The 26,693-nt window shown below is 38.1% G+C and overlaps 1 protein-coding gene across 1 annotated transcript in view; it reads left to right on the forward strand.

The window, feature by feature from the left end:
* The first annotated feature begins 282 nt into the window (after positions 1 to 282).
* gli2a (GLI family zinc finger 2a) overlaps positions 283 to 26,693 on the forward strand; it is a 96,170-nt gene continuing 69,759 nt past the window's right edge. The window contains exons 1-2 of the mRNA XM_055215514.2: positions 283 to 732; positions 18,521 to 18,639. Of these exons, the coding sequence (XP_055071489.2) occupies positions 18,525 to 18,639 (115 nt within the window). The 5' untranslated portion in view covers positions 283 to 732; positions 18,521 to 18,524. The remainder of the gene's footprint in view (positions 733 to 18,520; positions 18,640 to 26,693) is intronic.

Here is a 26,693-nt window from a genome sequence, read left to right on the forward strand (position 1 = left end):
ATACTTTTCTTTTGTATAGAAAATTTTAAAGAATCTGTTTAAAATTAGATTTTCATTGAAAATTTAACTTTTGAGTTTTGCAGTGACCTCAAATATGAGTTGTTTCTAAATGAATAAGGTAGCATTTAAAGTGCCAACTAATCTAGCATAATTACACTTACAACTTTAACTTTAAACTGTTTAAAATTACATTGTATTTAATGTTCCTATGCAAGAGGTTTTTTAAATCTCCGTTGAAACTTGAAATCAAACTCCTCTTACGCCTTACCTATGGTTTCATTAAACCCGGCCCATCTGCTAAAGCGAGTGGCCCAGTACTCAAAGCACTGACTGAAGATACAGACGAGGGCAGATCGCATTGAAAACAAATCAACCCCGCAGACTTTCACAACGTCACAACTGACGGCTGAATAAACTTGCTTTGGGTACATTTCAGCCGCGCGGAGGGACAAATAGCGGTTTAATGTTCGCGTAACAACTCTTTTCAAGTGAGCGCGTGATGGATCGACGAAGTTTGCGGCGAGATGCAACTGTAGCGCTTCATGCTTACAGTGAATGATGTAGTTTTTCCTCTCGCGATCCCAACATCTGCTTTTGCAAACGATAACAGGACGCTGATGGAGTTTTGTGACATTATACAAGCCACTTCTAGCGTTTTTTCGATTACAAAGTTGTTTTTCGGATGCACGTTGGACAACTGAACTACTGACGAACTTTGCACCATCGAAAGAGGTATGCGTTTCGTTATGTATTATTTGTGAATATTCACAAAGCATAATAGATGTTACTTTTTATAAGTTCTGTGTATTTAGTAGCGGGCATCTCAAAGTTTGTCTCAAGTGTCCCATGCAGCGATAAACAGACTGCATCTAGTCAGTTGTTTCCGTGGCGTTTCAGCTATCATGAGCTGTGTAGTTTGTTAATGTGATTTATATAGTACAGATAAACACAAAAACAAAGTCATTCCTGCTGTAAATCTATGAGTATAGGGTGCACAGTGAAGTTGTTTGTCACATGCAAACTTCCTAAAAAACATTTTTTGACTGATAACACAACTCTGTAATTTACCAAGATCAACATCCCCAATTACAGGCAAGCATACATTCATTGTTGACTTATCTTTGGTTTTTCTGTTGACATACTTAACCCAAGTATTCTACTGAGTTTATGAGTAATACTAAGCTTAGTTAAGCCAATTGAGATGCCACAATACTAAACATTTTAAGACATTTTGTCACTATTTACAAAAATAAACCCCATTATTTTCTAACTTTGTCTATTAGTCAGTAGATTTTTACACGCATATTGCAAAAAAGTAAAGTATTAACCTTTTTTTTATTTTGTGTGTAAATAATTGCAGCAAAAGTGTGCCCTGTTTTCCTTAAAAAGTGTTGTGTATGTTAAATTTAATGTGATGCCCAGTCCAGGGCATTAGCATAAGAATAAATGGTCTTAGTGAATTTGCCATTGTGTGGAATGAGAAGCGCCAGCAGTCAGAAGCAGAGCGAGTGAAAAGATAAAAAAAGATGGTCCATTCAGATTATTCAGCCTGGTTTGGGCCACGACTTCAGCTTCTGAAGATTGGGTCGACCGTGTCACTTTCATGTTCCTTTCCTGTTGTTCTGCACCATTTTCACACATTTTCTCTTGTCCCGGCTTAAATCACGGCTGTTCAGCCTTGGAATTCCGCGGGAGATTTTTAACAAATGCTCATAAAGACGGACCTTGAATGACGTGGTGAATGAACCCAACCGGGGGGAACCGCAAGTGACTATCAAGGAAAAAGTTTTTGTACAATTAAGTAAGGATTTGTAATATCAATAAATTTAGTTGGATAAAAAAAAAGTTTAAAGTAAAGGCTGCAATTCATGATAACTCGAGACAACCTGGTATGTGCATAGCTGCTTCATTTGAAGTCACAAATCCAGTTTGATCCTTGAGGATATGAATAAAGTTATGCTATTATACATCAAACGCAGGTTATTTGTCAAGTGATTAAAGGGAAATGCTTTGACGGCTAAAAGAGGCGACTTTGTGTCTTGGACAACACATTTAACGTCTTGGCCAAGGTAGAGTTGTGAGGAGTGCCTGAAGTACACTCGTGCCTCCAAGTGAATTGATGAGAAGTGGTGTGAACAACAGCTGTGTGTCGTGTTTCTAGTGTCGGTCTGAGCTGGAGATGACAGCAGTGGTGTGAAAATGGAAGGATGTGGAAAGTGGTAGCCCTCTCAAAGACTCGGTTCTTTCAGTCCCATCTTGTCAGCTTCGGCCTGTAGACGTGGGACAATCCCTGCATTTTAGTAGCTTGTGTCGGACGGCCCTCCAGACATCCGCCTCATTCTCTCACAAGTGTCTGGGGTTAATTAGGATCACATCACATCCGGTTTAGGAGTGTGGATGGGGTCCTTCAAAGTTTTTTCTGTTCTCTCATGGAGCTATCAGGGCATTGTTAGGTTTCGGCTGATGTTTTTGAAGAAACCACACGTTTATATGAATGAAAATATCTTATATAAGGCTTTAATATGGCTTTAAATGCGTATGGCAAATTAGTGAAGGTTTGATTGATGGATCTCATTAGCCAATGGCAACTGTTGCCAAGACGTACTAGCAAGTTTGTAGATCTTGTAGGTCTTTCACATATGCTGGACACGTGCCATGTATTAATTATAATATAAAAATCACACATGCGTTTCTTTATGAATTCCATATCCCAATAGATTGGGGATAAAGAAGGGGTTGTTGCAGGCGGCGTGCCACACCAAACGTGTGTGTGCAGCGAAATCACAGGAAGAAAAACTTAACCTTCCTAGAAAAAAGTCTGTTTAAGGGTTTATACCTTTTTTTGACTATGTGTTTTCTTTTTTCCATGCAATAAAAATTATGGGTACTGAGGCTGTAAGTCACGACTAACATCATATTTTGTGCTTTAAAGAATAAAAAATAGTCGTACAGTTTTGAAACTGCAGTAGGGGGTGGAAATGACAATTTTTATTTTATTTTTGAGGGTGAACTGCGCTTTTAAGTGGATACTGATATGGTTAAATAATGGGGTGTGGTATTATATCATGCAAAGCACTGCGTAGTGTAAGCATTTGGATGTAAGACCCAAATTTTTGTTATTTCAGATTGAACTATGTCTTTAAGTTAAAAGCTTTCCTCTTTTTCTCGGTTCTTTTGTGCTTCCACCATTTAAAGACAGCTGGAAAATGAACGGTTGAAATGTATACTGTTTACATTAAGTTATATTTGACTTGTCATAGCTGTGCAGGGACTTTATACACAGTCAACGGCTAACGTTTCCCAAACCACACGTCCACCTGTGATTCATGCAAACCGCCAGACAGAGTGCGCGGAGGATGGACCTAAATTTATTTTATTAGCTGACCAAGAATAAACATTATACTTAACCAAAATTATAAGGCTGTATGTGAATTTTAGATGAGGTGTAGAGACAGCTGGTTCGAGCCCATAGGAATACCAAGAGAACTTATAATTCCAGCATCGCTGTACGTTTTCATGTGTACAACTATCAGAATGAGATGGGTTGTGGTATGGGAGTTCCCAGGATGGAAATTTACAATACAAATAAATACAGACATTACATTTTTAAGTGGATTGTTTATTTTTCTGGGTTTTATTTTGATTATATACAGTTTCATGGTCATAGTGTAAAATAGGCTAAAAATGTGTTGGTTCTCAAAGTGTCTAGACGAGGCGAGCTTTCAAAGAGTCCTACTTTTGGAACACTCGGCTCTCAGTATCAAGCAGAGATCAATAATGTAATCTAAAAGTGTTTTAAGAGAGAATGAGCATTGATATTATTTAAAATATAGCATAAAGTCACTCAAAGATAGTCTTTAAGCTTGTGTCTTAAAGTAATTTGTGTGTTATTTGTTGTAGCTTGATAGTTCCTGGATGTTCTGCATTTATATTTACATTTGCATTTATGCATTGGCAAAGCGACTAACTAATGCTGCGTCCGAAACCGGTTACTTCCATACTATATAGTAGGCGAAAAGCAGTAGGCGAGGCGAGTAGTATGTCAGAATACATATTTTATCAAAAACAGTATGCGAAAAGTACCCGGATGACCTACTGCTTCCGGTTAGATTTTGAAGTGTGCATATGACGGACACTTCACTATCCCATGGTACCCCAGGAGAGGAGTTATCCAATGCAGAAGAGGAGGCGATGTGGCTGTATTCACGCTGGTATTACATGACGTGATGATAACGTATGTCACGTGATGTATCAACATGGCGGACGTAGTGCGGCCGAATCACATTCATACTACTAGGATTCATGCTATACAGTACCTACTGTTTTAACGATCAGTAAGTAGGTACTTCATCTCATTCAGTACGTACTGTACAGTATGCAGTTTCGGATGCAGCCCAAGTCTAATTCTTTTCAGTATTTCAGTATAAATTTTCTGGGAATGACCCCATGACCTTTGTGTTGTTAGTTCAATGTTCTAACCACCGAGCCACACACTGAACATTTTTTTGTTAAATTAACTAAGATTTACAAGTCATGTCAACAGAGATGAGTTGTCACAACTTATAAAATATAGTTGAGAAAAGTCAACAAAATTTTATAAGTTATAACAACTTACCTGTAGTTATAACAACTCATCTCTAGTCAAGATAAATAATAGTAAGTTGAAATGACTAAAAGTTTTAAGGCAGCAAAGTATTTTTTACAGTGCAGGAACATGATCGATCATTCTGGGGTGCGTTTCCCGAAAGCAACTATAGTGGTCCCAAGTTTAGTCGTTACCAATAGAGTTTAATGGTAACAACGATCATAGTTAGCTAACGATGCTTTTGGGAAACCACCCAGATCAGTGTACCTCAGTGGTAGAGCATTGTGTTAGCAGCACAAAGAAAGGTTTCATCCTGGGAACACAAATACTGATAAAATGTATACCACTTCAAGTCTGCAAAATGCATATATTTTAATGTAATCGTAGTTTGTAAATGGATAAAAATAAAAAAAGTATACTTTATTCACTTTCACTCAGTGATGTTTAACATAAATCTGTAAATTATGTTAAAAAAATATAATTCAACAGCCACTGAATCAAAGTATGTTGTGACACACTGTTCCCTCTGAGGGTTGGCTTTGATAAGCTAGTTAATTAATTCCTGAAGGGTTAGTGACAAGTGAGCCGACACTACGCTGGATGAACCTCTCAACTCATTATTACAGTTATTGTATCATCTTCACAGCCCGGGAGTCGCCTAACAGTTTACCCTCTCGCTGTCGCCTGCTCAAACAATAGCACAGTGTTCCAAGTGTTTGTTGTCGGTGTTAATCAAATGCAGGAACCCAGTCTGAACTGCACAGGGGCCACGGGCATCTCCTCTGTGTCGCTGGGACGATCTTCTGTTTCTGCTTTCAAGATGGGATTATTGGAAACGGCAAAGTCGATGCAGCAAAGTTGTGATTTATCAGTCTCGCAGCTCCTGACCAGGCTTGCCAGGAATGGAGGGGGCAGATAGATCGTCTCGTCGCGTTCCATAGGACGAGCAGGAAGATCCAAAGAGGAGCTCTGAGCCCCTGCCAGGCCGCAGACTCCTCTCCAACAGACTGGAAGACGAGCTGGAAGCGTTGAGCAAGGAGAAGCCATGTGGTAATCTTCAGCAATCGGCTCGTTCTGTTCCCTGACACACACGTCCACTCCCGCCCGTAGCCTCTCCCTGAACGCCTCGCTGGCCCTCGGCCAGGCCGCTCCGCACTCACTATGGAATTCTCCCTTTCTCTCGGAGCGGACTGGATAAGGATCATGTGTGTCACTGTCATCATCTCGCAATTCCTGGTGTAACTTAAATATATGACTCCCCACAATGTGGTCTTGAAAACGGCAGGCGTCTCGGAGAGTTAAAATATTAATGAAATGGGACAGGAAAGTGGTCTTATTTTAACACACATTGAGTCCTTCCCTGAATAGAAAATTTCAATATCATTGTCCAGGGGCCTTATTTATAAAGCATGCGTACGCACAGATTTGATCGTAAAGTGTGGATACGCAAAAATCCACTGCAAAGTCCTTGTTAGGCATTGTTTAAAAGCGGAGGTCTGAAACTGCGCAGCTGCGCACAAGTTCAAGATCATTTGCGATTTATCAATTTTACATCTAAAAGAAAGGGGTACGCACATTTTCTGTACATAAGTTCGGTTTATGAATCACACGTACGCATTAGGGGTGGCACGGTTCATGAAAAAAATCCGAACTGTTCGGTTCGCTTGTCTCGGTTCGGAGCGCGTGTGTGCTGTACGGTTCAACGGTTCATGGCATGCGCAATGTAGCCTCATGCCCTGTATGTGACCCCAGATAGCGTGTTTCCCTTTCGCGAATAGCGCGAAAGAAGAGGTGACTGGTGTGGAGAGTGAGTGCTGCCGGTCATGTTACGTGTAGAAATGGCAAGAGGGAAAGAAATGGAAGTCTGCCCGGAGTTGGAGGATGCCCCAGCGTCGTATAAGTTTGGTGTGTGGAAACATTTTTTATTTTATGTTACCTATGATGACAGCGGAAATAAAACAATAGACACAACCACACGCGACAGCCTTCTCTCCGACCATTTATCTAATCTGAGGTAATGAACACTGTTTTACGTCTTTTCGTATTCAGCGCTATTTTTAGCCTTTCATTGATAAAACGAAAGCGGCTGATTTCCGCGTAGTTTCATTTTGCTAGCGTGTGAAAGTTGCGCAATCTTATTTCATAAACTGCCCCTTAAAGTAACAGTTAATCAGGACAGAAATGGTCAAAAGTGGACAAAAGAGACGGATTTAAATATAACAGGTATAAACGTTATGTTTCTCTCTCGTCTACATACTCTCTGCAGTATTTAAGCAGCCTCTCGGTGATAAATCTTAGAGCTACACTGAAATAGGCATTTTGATAAATGCAAGTTATCTTTGTGTGCTAAAAAGGCACATAAGTTCATGTAGATGGCAATACACATTCTCTTTTTTGCCAAATAAATGAAAAGCATGTTGAAATCATCAATGTCTTCCCTCTTGCTGTATCAAAATCTCGCCTGGCTTTTCTCAGAGATGGTCCCAATAATTAGTGATGCACCGAAATGAAAATTCTTGGCCGAAACCGAAAACCGAAAAAAGGAAACCAAGGCCGAAAAACCGAAACCGAAACACCGAAATAAATTATTATGCCAATTATTAGTACAATTGCATTTATGGCTATCACTGTGTGCTAACTTTACTAGGGGTGTGTGACGGATAAAAAAACTCACAGTTCGGATCACATTACAGTTTTTGAGGCACAGATCAGATTATTTTTCGGATCAGCAAAAAGCAGGTGGGAAAAATCTAATAAACAATAAAGAAATTGCAAACATTTATAAAAGAGTTGAGGTTGTAAATTAATAAGGTCTGAAATTAGCATTAGGTACAGAAATCAAATTAAATTAATCATAACACAATAAATTAAATATATTATTATTTTTTAGAGCTATTTGTCTCTTTGTCATGGGTTGTTTGATCAACATTAATGACACAGACTTCAGTAGGTTAATCTGACTGTAATCTTTACAGACATAAACAAATGTTTTTATTAGAAAAAGAATACTGTGGAGAGAATTTTGTTTATATGTGCCCTGTCAATAACAGAGATATTTTATGTTTGCTTGTTTTTTTTTAAACGCGTCTCTATTCAAATTATTACTCTAGTGCAGCACTGATTTGGAGACATTTACAGTACATTAAAACATTAGGATAGGTGAAGAAAAGAAACCGATCCACCATTGCAAACACAGTTTAGAACAAACAAGAAGACAACAAAGAACAGGAATCAAACAATATGGTAACAAACATGCTCCACAGCTTTCTGTTTATGGATGAAATAAAATTAAAGAAGAAAAACAATAGTATGTGTGCAAATGCTGTCTATTTCCTTTGTATAATTGTTTGTAGTGGAGTGTCCTGTCTAAATATTTTCACGCGCATGCGATGTTGTACGCGGACTGTACGCGCACTGTCCGTGCGTTCTCAAATTTTGGGCTGCACGCAGACGGCCGCAGACCCTCCTGATGACGAAAATGATGGCGCGCATACGCGGACGTCCCTAGTATACTTTCGGCTTTAAGGGCACTTAAACGCATGCATATACAGAGACTGATGGTGAATCCCAAACAGCGCAACAGTCGCTCCACATAAAAACGTTACGTTGTGTTTCATTACTTTATTCGCCAAATGTACGTTAATGGATTACAGTAAGAGACACATAGCGCGACTCTCTCTAAAGTTTACACATCAAGACATTCTTAATCTTTGCAGACGCGTGCAAACAGCTGGACCCTGAGTGAAACCTGCTTGAGCACGAAGGGGAGGGGTGGGAGACGACTGATCACCATGAGGCTGAGTGAAACCCAAGCGCTAGCGCACAGATGAAAGGAGCGCGGTTGACATTCATTTTCGGTTTACATTTTCGGCTGGATTTTTTATTTCGGCCCGAAACCGATAATGCCATTTTCGGCCGAAATTTTCGGCGACCGAAATTTCGGTGCACCCCTACCAATAATGTGCTTAAAGTCAAATTCAGTTTGTGCATGATTACATGATATAACTTTTTTAATACTCTATCCTAAATTATGGATAATTAATACATTAATAAGATAATACATTTCTGGAGTGTTAAAAATTAAAAGAAAAAATAACAACAAGAACCGTACTGAACCGAGAACCGTGATACGAACCGAACCGAGGGTTTTGTGAACCGTGCCACCCCTAGTACGCATTTTTGATAACTGATCGTAAGATCAAAGATGGTTTCTAGGCAGCATTTTATAAATGAGGCCCCAGATTTCCACAACCATTCATTTATAAAGCGTGCATACGCACAAATTTGATCGTAAAGTATGCGTACGCAAAAAGCCACGGCAAAGTCCATATTTATAAAAACTGTCTTTGACGTGTGAAAGTGCTTTGTGCCACGTCAGGGTCTGAGCAGACGTATGCACTTTTGCTTATTCGATTGCTGCAGTTTTTTGGCAATATAAGCCATTCTTGTTGCTCGAAATTGGGTTTAAACATTGACAAGCGCTCTTTTATATGTCTATGATGTTAATTAGGCTTCGTTTAAAAGCGGAGGTCTGAAACTGCGCAGCTGCGCACAAGTTCAAGATCATTTGCGATTTATAAATTTTACATCTGAAAGAAAAGGGTACGCACATTTTCTGTACGAAAGTTCGGTTTATGAATCATACGTACGCATTTTTGATAAATGATTGGAAGATCAAATGTAGGATGGTTTCTAGGCAGCATTTTATAAATGAGGCCCCAAATTTCCACAACCATTCATTGTGACCTGGGGCTTTCAAACTTTACCATTAAAAAAATCATAAAAGTAATAATTTTTACATTTACAGCCTGTTGTCACTATACACAACATGGTGACTACATAATGTTTCTTCACTTTTGTGTTATATAAAGTTATCTGTTTGTTATTTGTTATATAATAACATTTTAGAATGATGGTGCATAAATAATGGCAATGTTTTCACATTTCCACTCCATTAAATAATCTGTTTGATATTTTGTAAAAATACTATTTCCAAATAGTGTGTTATCCAACTTTTTCTCTAAAGTTGGACAACATAAACACCCCCATATCTAAATCTTTATATTATCAAAGTAACGCAATAAATGGCAACATCAAAACCTGCACTCAAATTTTGTCATACCCAAAATATAATTAATGTGTGGGATTTGCGGTTGCCATAGGCAATGTTTCCTTATCCCAGATTATATTTACAGTACTTTTGATGCTACCGTATACGCCCATACTACAGAGCCAAACTGTACAATAAAATACATCCCATTCAGTAAGTCAGCTGCTAATTACCTTCAAACTACATTACACCACAACCGTCAGAAGCGGGTAATTAACATTTGCGTCTCTTTCTCTACGGGAGGACGGACGGAGACATGACAGCTGGGTTTGTAGCAAATAAGCACTAACTACCCATTTGGTTTAGCGACCCGAGCAAATGGTGTGCAGAGAGAGCAAATTCTTTCGCGAGCTCCGATGTGACAAGCAACAGCTGCGAAACGCCGTTAAAGTATCCTCACAGTAAGCCATACCTTATTTATAAACACTTGTAGTATAAACACAGCTCTCATAACGATTTAATTAGGTGCGCAAACATATACAACTACATTCTCCGGGCGCTCGACGCAGCTTCCTCTCTGACCCTCGCTGAGAAAGTTTTTCAAACGAAACGATAGACGGAGACTCTTGCAAAGTGTAGGCTGTAAAGTCAACATCTGTTTCAGATTTTTGGGAGGACAAAGAGATCAACCACAGGATATTGCATATATGCAGGGGTTTTGGGGTGGGGGTGAAGTGGGGGTAAGGTCATCCTTTGGTCTTTGAAGAATTCCTCTTGCTGGTCAGTGTGGTTTAAATCTATCTCTAGCCAGCTGCCAGCTCATCGGGTCTGTCAGTGTGGAGAAAGGGGTGTTGTAGTGTGGCTGTTTCACGCTGTAACATCTGACCTCCGCAGTTAGGGTATTTGTATGTGTCATCGGTGTGTTCGGGAATTCGATAGTGATGTATATTATTAAGTTTATGTAGTAACGTCAGTGAGTTGACTCAGAGAGCACATGGGAGGATTACGTCTGAACTAAAAACCTCAAGAAGAGGTTTAAAAGATAAACTTGAATGGTTTTGCCTGGCAGACGAGCGTAAGTGGAGTATAATGTGCAACAAAAAACTCACTTTTGTGTTCGTCATTGACGTAAAGGAGTAAATAAAATTTGAACAATTTTGATTTAATACAAAAAATGCTGGTTTATTTTCAACCCAGCGTTGGGTCAAAAAGGGACAAACCCAACTCACCGAGTTTTAATTTTTAACCTATGCTGGATTGTTTCAACCCAAAACGCTGGGCTGTTTTAACCCATTGTTGGGTCAAATATAAAAAATTCTGGGTTAATTTAACACAACAACTGGGTTCGTCACGGGTGTGCCTCATAAGTCTTGAAAAGTGAAGCTGTGGTTCTTTGATCGCCCCCTAGTGCTGGCTGCAATACAAGTGATAAACCCCGCCCTCTCCTCTCAAACGAAGTTTCCGAAAGATGGTTTTGGTCCTTTAAGGTAGTTGTTTTCACGCTGATATATGTTCAAGTGTGATTAAGTTTCATTTTAGCAAGTAATTCGATGCTATATAAACGGGGCATGTCGTTATGATTGGTGTCGTTGAATTGGCCCGAGTGTTTGGGCGGAAGTTTGATACCGCGGCTCCACCTCTGGCTCCATGGACGATTCCTTCTGCGCATGCCTTGGCTCAAAACTGATGTTTTTACGTAACATGGCGGCGACCATGTTTGGACATTTTTGGCTTAATTCATTACAGTGAATGAGGAGGCGACGTCACGTCATCCATCTTCTTTGACAGTCTATGGTGCGTCCCTTTTGACCCAATGGGTTGAAAATAATTTTTTTGAGTATAAGAAAGACGAAGCAGGGCTCCAGACTGCCACCAAAATGTGCGACCAGTAAATTTGGCCTTTTTTATGTGATGTGACACTGAATTCAGGGAACTACACTAACCTTTTCCACTGGTGGCACTCGCGCTACCAACTATTTCAGTTACTGGCGCAAAATATGATTTGGTCGCACATATTTTTTTCAAGTTATATTAAGGCGCTCTGGATGAACAATAATGAAACTGTATTGCATACAGATATGCTTTTTATTTTACTTGCCATCTTTTGCACATGCCTCCTTGTTTTCTTAAACGTTGCAGTGTTTCCCACAGATCAGAAATTTACTTGGTGGTCGTAGCCGGTGAAAAGGGCAATTATTACCCACTGACAAATAATGGTCTACTATACATGTGACGAAGAACTAATAATGTGTGACACAACACAATACTTTGATTTATTGAAAATTAATATTAATTTCACATTATATTTCATCAATCTAACCACCCCAAACTTTCTTTGCCATTAACAATCTGACACTGTTTGTCAAAGCACCACGAAAACACTTACTGTTTTTGCACTGATATATGAAGCAATTAGACCCCTTTTATCAAACTCAATATAATACAATACTATGTATAGTATATTAAACGACAGTGCAGGTCTATAGATTATAAATGTGACTGATGTTATGACTGATGTTATAATGGTAATAATTTCTATTAGATAGGCACTTTTACTGCTTCTGCTCTATCTTTCTATTTCTCTCTTGCCGATTTAAAAAGCTTAATCCACTCATTAGTTCAAATTTAAAAGTCTACTTACTGTCCCGGTGACAGACTTTTGCTTTGCTCGTTCAGTGCAATGGGCTTGACATTAGCACTGCTTTTTGCTACAATCTCTGTCCAAACTTAATATGGATGTGGTTTTAGAAAAGATATGGTTTATTAATAATAAGATTATTAAAAAACTGTGAGAAAGAAAAATGCTGCGCGTGGTCGTAACAAGAACCATCGCCATAGAAACCGAAGGCACGCTGAGACTGCACTCGAGCTTTAGCGCGGTAGCGATCATGGCCGTTTTCCGATCGACCCGGGTTATAAACACAACATTAATCAGACTTGGGACCCAAAGTAATTTAACTAGGACCTAACCGGACCCGACAGACCATTTAAAATATAAACCCGGAACCATACGGGTCCCGCGTCCTCAGTGAAGAAAGACCTCTGCTCAAGTTCAGAAACATGGAAGACACTGACTGCGCTTGCGTCGTGTCGCACCTAATTCATTGAGAAACAGCTGAGCACGCAAACGCACACTGATAGGGAGAGACACGACGTGCTTTCACGCAAAATGAAGCCAACGTGTTGATGGCTCAGAGCACGTTATAAAACGTATTCTTAAAATCCACATTCCTGTTTTAATAAATGCTCATAGTAAATCATAGCATATTGTCTAAAACATTAGGTAGCACATTTGCGACCCATTAAAAATTAGGGTCGCAACGGCAGTTCAAAAGGTCGCATATGCGACCATTTTGGTCGCAGTGTAGCTCCCTGGAATTTGAAAACAGCACATTGTACTTTCTGCATCTATTATTAAAGTATTTATTAGAAATACAGTGGAAATTAGTAGAAATGTTAATATTTGGTAAGCATGTTGATTTACAGTGTGTGCCCCTACATTTTCTGGTTGCGCCCCTAAAATTTTCAGTTAGGGGCCACCGTGCTCCTAGTGAAAAAAGTAGAAATAAATTTGCTTAACTGTTTCCTCAAAGAAAAATCTGGTAACAAGTTTTAACACTGGGAGTAATTACTAAAGTATTTCCATTATAACAGAGAATACAATGAGTAGATTTAATTCGTTATCGAGTAAACAGATATTGCATTTTTGTAATGTTATCTCTTGCTGGGATTACAAAACAGCCTTCACATGCAAACTGACTCTGAATGCAGGATTAGATGTTTAGAGATAAGCAAAATCTTACCAGCCACTTTAGTCTATGAATAGATTTGTATTGTCTTCTGGAAAGCAAATAAGTTAATTTAGACATAATGATATTATAGTTATTATTTAACTATACATTATAGTTATTATACAGTTTTAAGAAAATAATAGGTAATTTTTGTCCCCACCATAATGTTTTGTGAGAGATTGTATCCTACAAAAGATCAGACATCAAACAAGATTAGGTTTTGAACTGTTTGCATTCCATAGCGTTGTGTGAAAGGCAAGCTGTAACACAGTAGTTGGAGAGAGGATCACTTAAACGAAACAAGACTCCAAGGCAAACACATGTCCATGTCATTAGCATACTGGAAGTGTTTATTTGTTAATGTAGCAATATCATTTATCAGTTTATCCTTCAGTTTGTTTGGTGTTATTGGTGTGCATAAGACACATTGGCTTCTAAATTCAGTTATCATTTATTATATTATTAATGATGATATAAGATTGTACTATCTTTTTTTTGTTGTTGTTTCCTTTTGATTGTCCTGAAGGGCCACAAGGGCTGCTGTCTTTATCTTTGGTTTTTGTCTGACTGTTTCTTTTCCCTGTCCCGTGGGTTAGATGGTCCTTTTCACACCTGTTGCTTCCATTCAAAGTGATTACAAGCACAAAAGGAAACGGTCAAAGCTGTCTGTCATGTATTCATGAGTTTTCTGTAAGAAAAACATTTTTGACACTTTGGGAGTCCATGTAATTGCCGGTGTTAAGTAGTCGATGTAATTACGTTCTTCGAAATGGAGGAAATGAAGTTGGAAGCAGATGAAATGAATAGTGTAAGGCCTTATTGCTTGACTTCTCTTGCCATTGTCAAGCTGTTTTGTAAAAGGTAAATCGAATTTATATAAAAAGGATAAAGGGGAATGAAATGTTCTTTCAGTTTGCTCTCACTCACACACTGGTGGAGAAAAAGATGGTCAGGTATTTTCATTACCTATGAGGGTGAATTTGTAAATCAAGGAGTTGATTTACATGCCAGGTAGAAGAAAAACTATTTAAGGCTGGTTAAGCATTGAGACCTAAAAGTGCTTAAAGTCCCCATGTAGTCAGTCATTTTATCACTTAAAACTCATTTTTGAGCATCATAATAAAATATCTAAAAGTTTTTTCTGTGACAGTAATTTTTTTCATGCTGTAAAACAGCTTGAATGTAACTCTACACCCTTGCCTCCTGTAGTATATGTATATCTGTAAATCAGTCCCTCCAAAAAAAACGCGATTATGCGTTTGCATGATTCAATGCATAATTAGCCAAAGTCTTCATATTTATGTGGGAGCCGCATTTTTTAAATACACTGCACTTTCGCCGCATTAATTGCAGATTCCTGCTTGCAAAGTATGGGGCCGTGCATGATTTCGTAACCCCCGCATTTTCATAACAAAAAGTCATATAGCAGAAAGTTGAAAAATATTGCATTTACTTCACACATGCGCAGCCATGTCCCCTGTGGTCATGGGAATGTTAAGAAGTGACATAATTACGCGACGTGAACATCAATGAAAAGCTGCAGTTTTTTGCTAATTCCCTGCAATTTTGGCAAGTTCCCGCAATTTCATTGCATAAAATTGCATAAATATCCCGCATATTCCATCGCATTTTTTAAGAAACCGCGCCACAAGATCAAGGATTTGACCGTAAGAATCACAAAAAAGGCGTTTTTCTGGAAGGACTGATAAATATGCAAATTACTCAGTCGCACTGCTCGGGCCATAGATACAAATATGCACATTAGTCCCCACCTCCACTCTTTTGCACCACCTTGGACCATAGATATATATAAAATAGATGCTACATTCAGTAGTTTCGATTACATAACTGCTAAGTCAAGTTTTACACAAACCATACATGAATTGCAAGTTTTAGCACTAATATTTTTAGCGCTGATGTTAACAGGCTCGTGCATTCACAGAAGTAGAGCTGAAGCAACTGTGCTGCAATCGTTTTAGCACCACAATGCAACATCCATACATAATGTCTATGGCTCGAACTACTGATCCACTTGTTCAAACGTGTTAATGTGATTGGTTATATGTTTGAGACTTAAGAAACCGAGGCGATTTGAAATTGCGGGAATGAGACTGTCTTTGGAAAACTGCAATTTAATAGAGAAAATACTGCGCATTGGTGTTGATTGAATGATGACTTTGCAAATGGTTCGTCTTAAAGCATATTAAAACACCATATATAGACATATAAATAACAATAAAATTTGATTTTCACCACAGGGGGACTTTAAATCTGACAGAACAACTTTACTTTTTTGCAGTATTTATTTATTGAAGCAGTTTTTTACAACCAGGTGGTCACACAGAGGAAAATGTTACCGTTCATAACTTGCTCTTTTGTAGTTTAGAAGATTTGATGGAGTTCTCAGTTGTATTCTGAAAATTTAAATAGAAACAAATGTGAATTGTTCAAATATGAACATGGAATAGTAAAAATTATGTAGTATAGCTAAAATAGTTTAGATTTGGGTACATTTAAAATTTGGATTTGAGTTCATTGAGTTTTTCAATAATATTGATTGTTTAATTGCAGACCTGGCATTTCTAAGCTCAGTTTGTAATATTGTTGGGATCTCTTTTAAAACTTTAATGGAGACATTTGTGAGATTTCTGAGGCACGGAAAATATCTGAGACACAGGAGACTGTTAAATCTTATTGCTGCCTAGGAAAAATAGTTGAAATGTACTAAAGAGACCTCGTCTGTGATTTTTCTTTTGTGCAGTCCTTAAGTTGAAGTGTAGAGGCAATTTTATGAGCAGTCACGCCAGAATTTTTCGGTCCAGCAGTAGGTGGGGTAATGCCGTAGGGGGCTGCTTTAGGGGATTAATCCACAAGCCTGCATGGTCCCGCACCCCTCTGTCATGTGGACCGAAATTCTGATCCTTTTCACACGCTGCATTTGTCAGAGCAGTCACGCAGAAGGAAAGTGTTGGTTTCTTGTTGTTCTCAACCTTCACCACCTGTCCACTTGTTTCCTTACACCTGCACTGTCCTATCAGATCTTCGTGTCAAAGGGACAGAGACAAACATAGTCTGCAGACCTAAATGTGGAAAGGGCGTGCAGGTTTGAAACAGCTCCAAATATAGATATTGTTGTAATCATAATGATTGATCATGTTTGACAGGCCTTTGTGAGCCATTGTTACTATACGTCTATTCCGAGACAGATTTGGACGGAGTATTAAGTGTTACCGGCAAATTATAGGTGGCCGATGCCAATAATAGCATTCTTGAGTTTTCCAAATGTCATCAAAGTTTCATTTCATTTAATGTTCCCTTTTAACAATTGTGGTAATGATATGGAACCATAAAAACCATGGATGACTTGAAACCTGGAAGGTGGTTTTCATACGAGAGGTGTAGATCTGTCCCAATTGTTTTAATTGGCTTGTTTCAGTCAATGACAACACTAACCTTACAAAGCAGCATTAGTGGCGTCAGTATTACCTTAAATTAAATGAATCCTAGCACTTTTAGCGACATCTCCAAAGAAAAGTCTACAGAGGTGTCAGCGAGACAGGATGGCAAGTTTTGGCTAACGCGCTGAAACAGACGCCGTCCAACTCCAACGGTCCGCCTTTAATCGGCTTATCCTGGCATTGGGATGTTTGTCTGGCACAATCAAAGGGTGATGAATGTGGCCACAGGTAATCTTACAGGATACCAAACATAAGAAAATGATATTTTGGTAAGGCATGTTGAAACAACATTCAAAAGGTCAAAAGCAAAGCATCATTTAGTTTGCGTGCAACATTTTCCTTGTGCTAGTTATTATTGCTAATAGCTTCAGCGTATGATAAAGGCAGATATTAAGTGTAATTTGCAAGGGTATTTTGTTTTAATCTTACCGCTGACTTAAAAAAAAAAACTAGTAGAAGAAAACAATAGTGTTTTTTGCATGTTAAAGGGACCATGGCATGAAAATCTGACTTTTTTCATGTTTAAGTGCTATGATTGGGTCCCCAGTGCTTCTATCAACCTAGAAAATATCAAAAATATCAACCCATTAACCTAGTTTTGGTAAACCATTCTATACAACCACATTAAAAAATAGGTTGTTGAAATTTGGCTTATTATTATAATAATACCCCCACTTAATCTGCACTATCCAACCACAGCACTGCCATTTAGTGCAGAGAAAAGCACAATTGAGTTTTAATTGCAACAAAACACCATCATTGTGATCAGTGTTTGAATTTCATCAGCTCATTTGCATTTTAAGGGACACACCCAAAACGGCACATTTTTGCACCTACAAAGTGGCAATTTTAGCATGCTACAGTATAATAAATTATTTATATGGTATTTTGAGCTAAAACTTTGCATGTGTACTCTCTGGGGAAACCAAATATTTATTTGACAACTTAAAAAAGTCTTGTGCCATGGCCCCTTTTTCGTGCAAAATCTATGCAAGTCTTAGTTGAAATTTTTTGCAAAGCAGGCCACACTTTTAAAATTTGGTTTACGTTTTAGTCCGTATTAAACAGACTTGTTCATCTGCTCAAGAACAAACAACATGGGCAGCCGCAATCAGAGACTGAATGGCCTCCGCTTGGACCGCTTTTCAGTCCTAAACCACTCGCTGTTTGCTCTGAACCAAGGATAATCTTGTAGGTTACACAAAGTTAAACAAGCGGCGTGCTGCCAAGTCATCTGCCTTCAGCGCGGGCCCTTGAGTGCTCTGACAGAGCCGCTGTAGAGGAGAGACTCCATACGCTCGCTGCTTTGTCTCTTTTGGTAACATGGCGTTCTAGTACAACTCCTTTAAGCTCTCAAAACAAACAGACAAGTCATGAGACAGGGCATAAGGAAGTCAGGGATTTTCTTTAGAACTAAAGTTTATATAATTTAACCACACCCTTTAGATAGCTAGTTGAGAGACTGATGTGAGAGGCATTTAGTAGCTTCATTTTTGCCAACTTTATAGTTAAGATGCAGTCTGTTTGTTTTTATGTCTCTTCGTTTGCTAATTTACTGCGCTGCATGTTTTCTGTCGCCTGTTGAAACAGCTGAAACAGTTTTGTGACCTTATATTCTCATTCATGGCCCTTTTAGAGTTATGGAGACCACAAGTCCAACCACCACTGAGAAGAAGGAGTGTAAAGGCTCAGGCCTGGATGGAAGCAGTTTCTCAGACCTCCCCAAAAAGCCTTCTCCAGCCACGGCATCCAGAGGTACGATACTTCTCAAAATTAAAGTCCTGTTAGATTCATTTTTTTAAATGGTGAAAGAGAGGACCTGTACTGTACTGAAAGCCAGGGCTATTCGGCTCTGGTTTTGGAGGGCATCCAACCTACAGTTTTGCTACAACACTAGTCAAACACACCTGAAAAAGCTAATTGAGGTCTTCAGGATTACTTCAAAATTGCAAACATGTGTTTTTTATTAGGTTTGGAGCTTAACTCTGTAGGACAGTGGTCTCTAGGATAGGAGTTGAAAAGCCCTGCTGTATTCAAGATGATTTATTCAGATTATTTATTTTCTGATTTCATTTTAGATGCTTTCTGTTGCACTTTGAAACATTACTAAATCTTTTAATGTGTGAATACAGTCACGATTTTCCTACAGTATCACACCTACTGGCTTTATTTATGCAACGGTAATGTACCATTGTATAGCTATAGCTCCGTCCATTTTAATGTTATAATGAAACTAGAGCTGCACGATAAATCGCACGTGATTGTCACACGCATCTTGGTAGTAAAGCCGTCTCCTTTATTAGTAATAAATCGCCATCTGTCAAATGGAGCGACATTTAATACACAAAGCCGTAGTTCACTGACAAGCAGGGGAAATATCGCATTCATAATCGCAAGTGATTTATCAGATTTTCGTGGAGCCCTAAATTAAACTATTATACATACTAAGTTTTATAACTAGCCATGTTAACCTATCTTACGCATCAAAAATTACATGATATACGACATTATTGTGTTCATATATTGGTCGAGATGAAAAGACATATCCGAAATAAAGCCGGTCTATTCATGTATATCTTGTTTATTTAAAGAAAGAGGAAGAGAATAGATCTGGACATGTTTAAAAGATATCAGCGAATGTGTGATGAAAACCCTTTTCTAAGTAGGTTGAAAGCTTGTTTTTACCTCGAGAGTATACATTTTCTGAATTTCTTAAAACTTTAGGGAGATTGGTGGACGGCGCTGTCCATCCGAGTCCTCAGACAAACATGAAGATGGTGAAAGACCTTTGAAATGCTAATGCCCCTCTTGTAATATGGCTTTTTACTGTTTAATGAGGGGTTTGGTGGCCTGCCATTAGAAAGCAACGGTCATACATTGTTTAGGAGAAATTAAAGTAAAAGTAGGGCATCTGTTTAGACACTCTTTTACATTTTGTAAGACAAAAATTAATTACTTGCATATTTAGAAGAGGAAGTTAGATTGCAAGAAGAATAGAGATTTTTATTTATCAGTCGTTGGTTGTCAAAAGATTTTTAATACAAACCTCAGTGATGGTGAGTTTTTGTTGTTTACCTCTGGAGCCCAGAAGTGATGTATTACTGATCATATCTGTCTTTGTTAGCACCATATTGTTTGGCTGTAAGAGTCTGCACTAAAATGGAAAATGTAGCCTACTCGTTTACCATTGTAGTACATACTGTACTGTGGTGGGTAGCACCAATAGTTTGTTGGCCTGCCGGAGAGAAGTAATGTAAAGATGTTTGTTTTTTTTTTTTGCTGTGAGGTTTATGTTTACAGTCTACTAAATTTCTTCAATGTCTATTAATTAGAATTGAGGTGATAGTACAGCGAAAAATGAATATTACCCCATGATTTTCCATCGGAGATACACATGCCCATCATCTTTCAGACGAACACCATTTAAGTTATTTTGGAAAATGAAAAAAAGTGCATTCATCCTTTACAGAAGTTATCCACATAACTCCACTAGGTTAATAAAAGCCTTCTGAGGGTAATCAATGTGATTTTGTAAGAAAACATCACTTTTTAAAACTATAAACTATCATAACTAGCTTCAAGTAGCGGCCAATGCGCATTATGCATAACGTACGTTTTGTAAAATCTGGTGGCAATAAACTTTTTTGACAACTGTGCGTTGGGAGTCGTAATAACTAGAGATAGGGATAACTCAATGTCCTCTTGTGTTTTATCGTAATCCACCATTTTCTTGAAAATCCTGGGTTTAGACTTTTTATTTGTGACTGACATTGTTTTCGATTTTCGTTTTTTGCTGAACTATCGATTCCACGTCTGTTTAGCATATAAGAATAAACCTTATCTTTAGCAACTTTGCATACAGCTAAAGGATATACAGTATTTAATACATGGCCAGATTTTTTTAGTAGGGAAGAAACATTAAGGGTGGGTTGCACCAACAAGGATTAGTGGTCGTGGTGGTGCTATTCAAAGATATGTTTATTATAACGTCTTAACCGAGTGAGTTTGGCGGCACAGTAACGTGTTTTGTTGGCTTTGAAGCGTCAAGTCTGGGATAGCCTCACTATCCTACAGTATATTCAAAGACATCTTTTTTTAAATACATGGGATAGAGGTCGATCTGAACTGAAGGGAAATAAATAAACAGGCGCGAAGGCACTTCATGACAAATGCGTCGACACATCTTGTTCATTAACAATATCTGAGCTTCGCAATATGCCACACTACTCGGTTAGTCAATACAATAGACTGTTAAAAGATCGTCAAATGTTTTTATTTTGAATAATCCCTTTACTGTGGGTTCATACCAGTCGCGGTTGAGGCGTCAAATTCACGCCTAGTTTGCCGCTTGCACCTTTTAAGTTTACTCGCTTCATTCGCGGTTGAAAGCTGCGCATGAAATTCTAGTCATCGAGACATTTACGTGGAAATTCGTGTCATGGGAGGGACTTCTGTGACTCCGCTCGCTTCCAGTAATCACGTCACTGCTAGAGCAAGCGTTTTTCTGCCAAAGTTAAAATTTTTCAACCCGCGCATTTCCCGCGGCAACGCTTAATTCGCGCGAACTAGACGCACGAATGAGGTGGAATCGCGTCTACTGCGCTAAATGCTCTCATTTGCGCCGCGAGACCTCCAGACTCGTGTCAACGCGTCTTCACATTGACTTAACATTGAAATCACTAGCGCTTGACGCCTCTACCTCGGCTGGTGTGAACGCAGCATTACCGATGTACTGTATGTAGGTGTAGTGATTTAATGATACAAAAATTGAATTTCATTTGCCTGCATAAACTGTTTGTTTCCTTTTTGAATGTCAACATCAATATTGTTGCTGTTTAATTATACTGGCAAATTCATCATGGTGGACAAAATAAATCCCAGATGAAGGTTTTAATTCATGTTAAAGTTTTAATAAGATTTGTTAATCAGTATTTAAATTTAAGTGGTGCAACACAACTCAAATTAAAATTAAACTGGGATCAACAAACCCTAGATTAGCTCTAAACTCTGCTTAATTTAATCCTTTTTGGTGCAACCCACCCTAAGAAGCATTAATTAATTAATTTAATGCTATATATATGAACAGATTCCTTGTCTACTGATCTCTGATCAGTCTCTGGAGATCCTGGAAGTCCTGCATGGTATAGTTCAAACGTTACCTGTAATTGAAGCAGAAGACCCTGATTCGATTATTGTGTTTGAAGTATATTGAAGCTAAACTCTGCAGGAAAGTAAAGCTCGGGGTGTAGGATTGAGCATGCTCCGGTGAACTTTCTTAAAGCATTTCTCAGCTATTCAATATGTTTTGTTTCGTCTCACTTTTATGTCTATTTACAGCTTCTGCTTAGACTTTTATGCTGCAGAATGTGTTTTATTGAGGTCAGTGGAGTGGTTATAGGGGATCAGAGGGATTTATAAGACATTCGGGTGAACCTTTGTACCAGAGACAACGGGTTCAGTGCAGGTACAGATACAAAGCAGAACTGCTAAAGATGTTAAAGTTTCCAGGAAAATATGCAAAGTTTTCTGACCACAGTGCATTCTTTTCCACCACTTTTAAACAGGCCTGATTTAAATACGTCCTGAAATGAACTTGATCTTTGTTGGCCAATCATCTTTGCTCAACCGCCATCTGTACTAAACCGAAAATCTTGTAGAGGATTATACAAGACTTCTTGAATCAAATTGTGGCTATGTATAAAGATTTTTCAGGTTGGTTAAGTCAACAAGTTTGCTTTCCTATAGAACAAGTCGCCTGCTTCTTCTTCGGTGGTATTGTACGGAATGGGCGCTAACTTAGAACCAGCACCATGTCAGTGGTATTTCTTTATCCCAGTGAGCTGGTCTCCGTAGAGACGATGAAGAATGGATAGGGAGGTTGGGTGGGAGGGGCAGATAGCAGTACAGCAGGCAGCCCAGGGGAAAGAGGGAATGCATCAAGGGTCAAGCCACTGGCAGAGAAAAATGTGGCTTAAAAAGCTGCTCTATCCGCAGCCCACTCTAAAGGGACAGCCACTAATCTTCCTGAGAAAGGGATTTATTCTCTCTTTCTTCTGCCTTGCTTTTCTGTTTCTCTAAATGAGGCCCTTCCGCTGCAGTAGGTTTTCTGGCCCAGAGAAGATTGGTCAGAAGATGAGGAAGGATGTCTGACAGGTTAGAACAGGCCACATCCACGATGCTGTTGTTTTTGTTTTGTGTTCATGTCTTCATCCAGGTTGTAACATTTGTTGGAACAGGAGATACTGTAGCTTCAAATTTTCTAGTCATTCATCTGAACTTTTATCATTTTTATTTGTTCGTCTTTGTGTTTTTTTCCAAACCGTTAAATTCAGGTGAATTTCTTCATATGATGAGTGAATGGATACAGATGCTGTCAAGCCCAAAATTATGCTTTTTATTACAGTATAAAAACTAAACAGGATCTGTAGCTAAATTGGTAGAGCATTGTGTTAGCAGCACAAAGGCCATGGGTTCAACCCCAGGGATTAAAATGTCTGCCACATGCATAATGTCAATGTAATACACACTGTAAAAAGAGAAAAAAAGTTGGATCAACTTAAAAAATACATTTCAAACTAAATTGAATTTTTGAAAAATATTTTTTTTAGGTGTTACCAATTTAATTTGGTTACACTTTTTTAACTTTGTGTCTTCTAAAAGGGGACTAAAGGTCTCTAATGCTTTGTACACATCAAAATTGAAGCATCTCTCTGGATAACTCACGTGATCTAACTTCGCATCGTGCAAATTTTTGAGTTTATATTTTCAGGTTGCATTTAAGCGAACGGGTGATTCTCACGAAAACTTGGTTTTAAAAATGTCAAGCATGAAAATGTAAAAATTGCTTAAATTTACTTTTTTTCCCACCAGACATTGAAAAACAAAGTCTGGAGTAAATGGGAACATTAATTTAAAAACTTTTACTTATCATTTAACACTTTTTGTAACATAATTTAAAAAATTAGTCCTAAAAAATCTCATTACCGCAACAGTCAGAAAACATCAACACTGACATATTTTCAAAATGACATGACAAACCTGAAAGAACATAATTTGGAGATTCTGCACATGCATTTAAAATCAAAGTATTATGCTTCTATTAATTAAATTAACATTTAATAAGCATCTGTTGCGGTAATGATAATCAAAATGTCGTGTAAGCATTCTGACAAGACAATATTTCAAATTAACTGTAAATAAATGATCTTACCTGGTAGCCATCTTGAAGTAACTGGTCCATGTGCTTGGTCACTTAAAATCAAACTTTATTAAAATTCTGTATGTGTGCTTAAACTGTTCTCAAAAAGTGTTGCGGAGGATGAGAACATCAGTCATGGACACATCATTTTCCTAATTTTTCTTCATTATTATTATACATGAATATTCAGTAAATATTTTTTCTGTCATCAAAAGTAGTCTAGCAAAACATCCATTTATTTTTTTTCTTAATATTTTTGTGTTCATTTGATTAAATTACAACATAACGCATGTTCAAACACAGCCAGACACATTGTGGTAATGAGAATTTCAGCAGAAAATGAGATAAAATGTACAATTATAAATTCTTATGTTGAAATCACACATTGTGCAAGGTAGAACACAGTATTGTGTTAATTCTGATGCTTTTTAATGTTACTATATTACACATTTTAAAGCTAAAATCATTAGTGCCATGGTGATTCAATGGTTTGTGAGAATCACCCGAATAGTGCGTTGCACCGGCCAATTTGGGTCACTTGCATTGCCTCATGCAAATTTGTGTCTTCATTAACTTTGTATGTAATCTACTTGCGCAAAAAGTAGCTTCTGGTGTGTATGCAATAGGGTGGTCCTTATAATGGGTAATTATTATAATTTTTTTTTAAAAATGTTCAACTCTAACCCCCTAAATGTGTTAGGATATCAATAAAAACACACTGTGCAAAATTTTGAATTGTTCCTACAATATCTTTAGGTTGCTCAAAGCCTTTGAATATTTCCGAAATCACATATTTTTGCAAAAACTGTACCATTTAAAGGTGCAGTGTGTAAATTTTAGCGGCATCTAGTGGTGAGGTTGTGAATTCCAACCAAAGGCTTAGTCCACTGCTCACCTCTCGCTTTTGAAACACATAGAGAAGCTACGGTAGCCGCAACCGGACAAACATGGCATCGCCAGAGACAACTTGGTAAAAAAGTTGTCCGTTAAGGGCTCAAACATGGCACCACAAAATGGCGTCTTTCATGTAAGGGGACCCTCGGTGTATGTAGATAAAACGTCTCATTCTAAGGTAATAAACACATAACGGTTCATTATAAAACGTCTTTATACACTCCTGATAATATAGTTTTATAGTATTGTTTTGCATTTCTGTCAAGAGATCCTTCTAAAAATTACACATAGCACCCTTAAAGACGCACAACACACATAAAACTTGCTTCTTTCTTGGAGGGTGACTTTGTTCCAGTTATTTCAGTCTCTTCTGATCTGAGTAACCATATAGCGGACTTGCTTCGTGTTGCTTCAGCCATTGTCTCAGTGTATATTGTCTATTGTGCTTCATTCACATTGAAGCTTTCTTGCTTTGAAAGAACAGGAGTTTTAATTGCATGGAGCATGGTCAAATAAGTCCATTGCTGCCATAAGTATATATTATTAAACAATTCATGCAGCACAAAGTATCACATAATATGCAAATGTGTTAAACTTCAAAGGTCTTGAGCAACCTCTAAATATTAAATAATATTGTACAAATTTTGCCCAATATTTTTATTTATTTATTTATTCATACATATTGGTGGGGTGAGAGCATGAACTTTTAAAAGTTGAAATATAAGAACCACCCTAGTACGCAACATAAGACTTGCCTTAAATTAATTTTATTGATACAACAGCTATCACAGCTTAATGATATATGCAGGATTGTGTCTTCGTTTTTTGTGTGTTCCAATCTTTTTTTGCACTATTTGTAATCATGTAATATTCGCTGCGAATTTTGACCACAGATAAGTGGAAACAACCTCTTTCGCCAGCGGTTAAGGGGATTTGTGCAGTTTCCTTCATGTGGCTTTTATAAACAGTTAACTAAATGGCTTTCCAGGATCCCCCTTCTTTCCCCCATCTTAAATTTCACATGGGGGACTGACCAGCCCCAAAAGGGGATTTGAAGATTAGATATGGTAAGTAAAGGCAGGGAGATGTCTTGATTTTATGCACAGGCATTTGTAGGGTAAAGTCTGCTTGAAAAACATGAGATTCTGATCAAGAAGTTAAAGAAGTAGCTCAGATTCTTTCCACTCTCATTAAACAAAGTTAAAGTCAGAGAAGTTGTGGCCTACATATAGAGAACGAGACTGAAAAAATGATGTCCGGCTTGCTTGAAGTTTGCTTGAATTCGGTCACATGGGTTTCAGTCTTTTTTCTCCAAAACATTTGATGTCTAGTCTAAAAAATGTCTGGTGTATTTCGAACATTAGTGTGCTTGAAAATAAAGAATAATATATGTATACTGTTAACATCTGAGGAATTTTTAAAACGCTCTGGAAGGACTTCTTTTAAAAAGCGCTCTTACGCATCGCAAACTAACTTAATGCGATGGATAGACATTCACTTCGCTATTACAAGCAGATTTTTCACATGTTGTACGAGCCAGACGTAAGACATCGACTGAGATACGGCCACCACACAGAGATACAATCCATAACTGACTAAGAAATGAAAGAATGTACCTCTGATATTACTTTAATGCTAGAAGGCTCTTGCCCTGCTTCAAAGCCTCTTGTAAAAAGTCAAAAAGAGGGAGCTTAAGGCAACGTCTACACATATAAAT

Source organism: Misgurnus anguillicaudatus, chromosome 17, assembly GCF_027580225.2.
Source record: "Misgurnus anguillicaudatus chromosome 17, ASM2758022v2, whole genome shotgun sequence".
In the NCBI taxonomy this organism is placed as follows: domain Eukaryota; kingdom Metazoa; phylum Chordata; class Actinopteri; order Cypriniformes; family Cobitidae; genus Misgurnus; species Misgurnus anguillicaudatus.